Source organism: Oncorhynchus kisutch, unplaced genomic scaffold (assembly GCF_002021735.2).
Source record: "Oncorhynchus kisutch isolate 150728-3 unplaced genomic scaffold, Okis_V2 scaffold1201, whole genome shotgun sequence".
NCBI lineage: Eukaryota > Metazoa > Chordata > Actinopteri > Salmoniformes > Salmonidae > Oncorhynchus > Oncorhynchus kisutch.
Genome location: NW_022263146.1, coordinates 41,538 through 45,127, shown reverse-complemented (window position 1 = coordinate 45,127; position 3,590 = coordinate 41,538). Strand labels below are relative to the sequence as shown.

The 3,590-nt window shown below is 42.9% G+C and overlaps 1 protein-coding gene across 1 annotated transcript; it reads right to left on the bottom strand.

Annotated features, from left to right (window-relative positions):
* Positions 1 to 451: 451 nt before the first annotated feature.
* Positions 452 to 3,032, bottom strand: LOC116365208 (uncharacterized). Its single transcript, XM_031817927.1, has 11 exons — positions 2,894 to 3,032; positions 2,549 to 2,733; positions 2,369 to 2,472; positions 1,997 to 2,088; positions 1,659 to 1,839; positions 1,384 to 1,489; positions 1,215 to 1,303; positions 1,053 to 1,144; positions 832 to 939; positions 672 to 713; positions 452 to 585 (listed from the first exon to the last, which is right to left on the bottom strand). Exons 1-10 carry the CDS (start codon positions 2,955 to 2,957, stop codon positions 697 to 699), a joined length of 1,038 nt encoding a protein of 345 aa, XP_031673787.1. The 5' UTR covers positions 2,958 to 3,032; the 3' UTR covers positions 452 to 585; positions 672 to 696.
* Between the last annotated feature and the right edge of the window lie 558 nt (positions 3,033 to 3,590).

Sequence of the window (3,590 nt, the reverse complement as noted above, 5' to 3'; positions counted from 1 at the left end):
TTTGGTTAGTATTGTGGAGTAACTATGTACAATGCTGTTGATCCAGCCTCAGTTTCCTCCTATCACAGCCATTAAGCATGGCCATCAGCCACCTACAATCTCTAAACTTGGCTTGTCAATTTGATCTTGGGGTGGGCTACTGCTGAAAAGTATAGCCAACAATAACCAGGTTCACTTATGACAATCTTTCAAATAGCGTTACCATTGCTAATGATAGCCACAGCAGGTGTTCATGCAAACTAATTATGCCAAAATAAGAAAGTGTTACAGTTCAAGAGTAATCAGGACACTGGGAAGTCCAGAACACTGAGCACTCTCATTGAGATCATCTTCTTACAACCAGATGGTCACATCTTGGCTATTTTGTGTAGATACCGGCACCGCACTACTGGATTTAGGGTACATCTCATCAGGATCATAGCATTTTGACAACCATTAGAAACAAACACCATTGTAAAGTACTCATTTTATTGAAACATGCTCAAGTCAAAGGACTTCATATCCATACTGGGGATAGTGGAAAGTGATGCACCCTTCAGGCCACCTACAATTAGATGGCTGTAGAGACAGAAAAGACAGCCATCCCTGGAACAGGTTGAAGAAGTGTTAGTAACATGCATCTCATTGCCGTTGGGGGATGTTACAGTAAAATAACCAGCACACACACACACCTGACAAGCAAAGTGTTCCAGACCATTACACCAACCAGTCAACTGAATACAGAACACAATGACAGATGAGTAGGTTACAGGTTCAAGTTCATTTGGCATCAAAGCTGATACAATTAAAAGCCAAGTGTAAACTATAGTCTTCAATGCCAAAATCACCAACCTTGTTCTACAGTAGGATATTTTACAAATTCACTGGGGATCCGGGTTTCAGAGTTTTCCACTATTGTGAGCGGTCCAAGAACAGAGTTTTGAACCAGGCCCTGGGGTTCTGAGAAAAATATATATAAGTTACTTCAAGCTGCAGTCCCATCAGAACCCATCAGCTCAAATGAATATGGAACTACAGTTTAGTCAGGCTTGAAATGAAGTGCCTCAAAATACCTGAATCCACACCCCTCTTCAACCGAGGCTTGCAACTCGAGTCACAGCACTTGCAGAGGTCACTTTGAGACGGGTCGTCCAGCAGCTCCCATCTATGAATAAAAAAAGTTGCTGTTGCATTGGCACTAATGTCATTATGGTAGTTATGTGACCAATACTTACTCTCCAGTCTCTTTAATGTAGTGGCAGGCCTTCTTTTCTATATCAAAAACCTCAGGGTCCCATGCAACAAGCTTACAATGAATATACACCTGGGGTGAAATAAGAGAACAGTCAAGAGCTACAGTATGAAAACCAACCCAGTCATACCGAGAACTTGTGGTCCACTCACTTCCTCGCCTAAGGCAAACTTGAAGGACTGCAGGTAAAGCAGAATAGCAGACGGGTGGTACCTAGGCAGGAACCTGGAGTTCCCAGTCTTCCCATCTGCAAGGCAACTGAAAATGCATTGTGCAAATGAGCAGACAAACAGAACTTCCATCCAGCAAATAAGCTAACTTTAAAATGTATTCAATACTTTTCAACATTTGAGTAGGCCGTTTAGCGCTAGGCAGTCAAAAACCAAAACGTGCACCCTACATGGCCATAGCCAGGTCTGGTACAAACCCCTTGTTGGTGATGATGGGGTACACCAGGCTCGCAGACTGCAGTTCTGGTGTTGTGGCCGCCACACACTCCTCCAAGAGCAGCAGCAAGGGCTGATGGTCCTTCTGATCCACTGCTGCCCAGATGGGGATGAAAGAGCCCAGGGGAAACAGGCTGCTCTTAGCCAGACCAGTAAGGTCTTCTACATGCAACAGAGGGGAAGGGGCGCAATGCTCATACGTACTGTACAGCCACAGGTTTCAACTAGCGTCGGGCAGTGTCCTCTGCTAGGAATTTCTTTACCAGGTAAGTAGCCTGAACATATTCTTACAATAATTGATGTTGTATGAGTCACTCACCATTGAGGAGTGCCATGTGGAAAACCAATCCTCCATGACCCTCAGCACTACCATAGGCAGGGATAAGGAATGGGGGAATCCATCCCTCAGGTCTACATACAAGGGGGAATGTTTAGTTTAATAATGAAGGTGGCAAAGGCTTAGGAAGATTTGATTCCAACACCATAGCTAGAGTACACTACACCCAATAGAGCCCTAAAACTAAACTCAGTTCCACTGCATTTAAAAAATAATAATCATTCCCCTCTAATTAGGGACTGATTTAGACCTGGGACACCAGGTGTGTGCAATTAATGATAAAGTAGAACCGAAAGACAGCAGGCGCCAGACCTCTTAGGGTAAGAGTTGAGTACCCCTGGCATAGATGGTTACCTTATGTAAACACACTTAATATGGTGACTAATAGCAGCAGGTTTGGGCTTTCGGTTAGGTCTGTAAGTCAGGCTGGTTGAATAGATGTGTTTTTTGCCAGTCACCTGGGGAATAGAAGGAGAAGCATTAGTCGTCGCAGGATCCAAAATGGCATACATTGGGTCAAGAGTTAGACATTACCCGTTTCTTGATGGCACAGCCATTGAGGTTGTAGTGGAATGTCGCCATCCCTTCTCCCGTGGGAAGAACAGAAAATGTGGACGGAACACAGTGTCCAAGGAAAAGACGGGCAGCATGTTCAACCAACTCTGGACTGACCTTCCATGTCACTTTAATGGAGTGTTTCTCACAATCCACATTCAAATCTAAAAATATAAATTTGATAATGTCATCATTCACATCTCAAGAGCCAACACCACAATTTGGCTAGTCTGTTAGGCGGTCAGCATGAGATAAGTAGCCTATTCAAGTTAACATGGTATCAGCGCTACAATAATCATATTATGCGTTCATTATTAGACGTACCTTCATTGGCAGCGCTTGCTGCTACGACAGCCAAAACAATTGCACATTGCCAAAGGAGTGACATGACTGAATGATCTAGAAGTGCCTACAAACTAGAAATATTTATGGACCAATTGATCCTAATCATCTTAATTCTGAACACCCGTGAGAGGTCAAGGAGCGATAATTATAGACCTAAAAACCTACCAACATCATCACTTTTGGTATTTCCTGGTCTGAAAACATCCTTGAATTTTTAGGGGTTTTAAAAGTAAAAATGGTAATAGTCACATCTTTTCCCCATAAAGTAGTCTGTAAAGCGTCTCACAAAACACGATGGACGGACAGAATAGTGACTTACACAGGAAATAAAGTTGAATCAAAAAGATTGAACAATCTGGTTTGCTCAATTTGACAGGATTAGGTCTTTTTTACATCGATTTAAAGCGTATTTTATGCGACAGTCAAAATGCTGATCAAGGATAAGGTAAGACCAGCCATTTAATTGGTGGCCAAGCCCGCTAGTTTACATACTGAATGGTCATCTCATCACCGATCTAGCTATCTGCCGTAGCTAAATATATGAATAGATCTGAAAAGCGCTATATAGTGGGCATCGCAGCAGGCCATTGGCATACCCGTATAGAATGCAGAGTTCGTTAACTATACTGAACCAAAATGTAAACGCCGCAAGCAACAATGAAAGATTTTTCAGAGT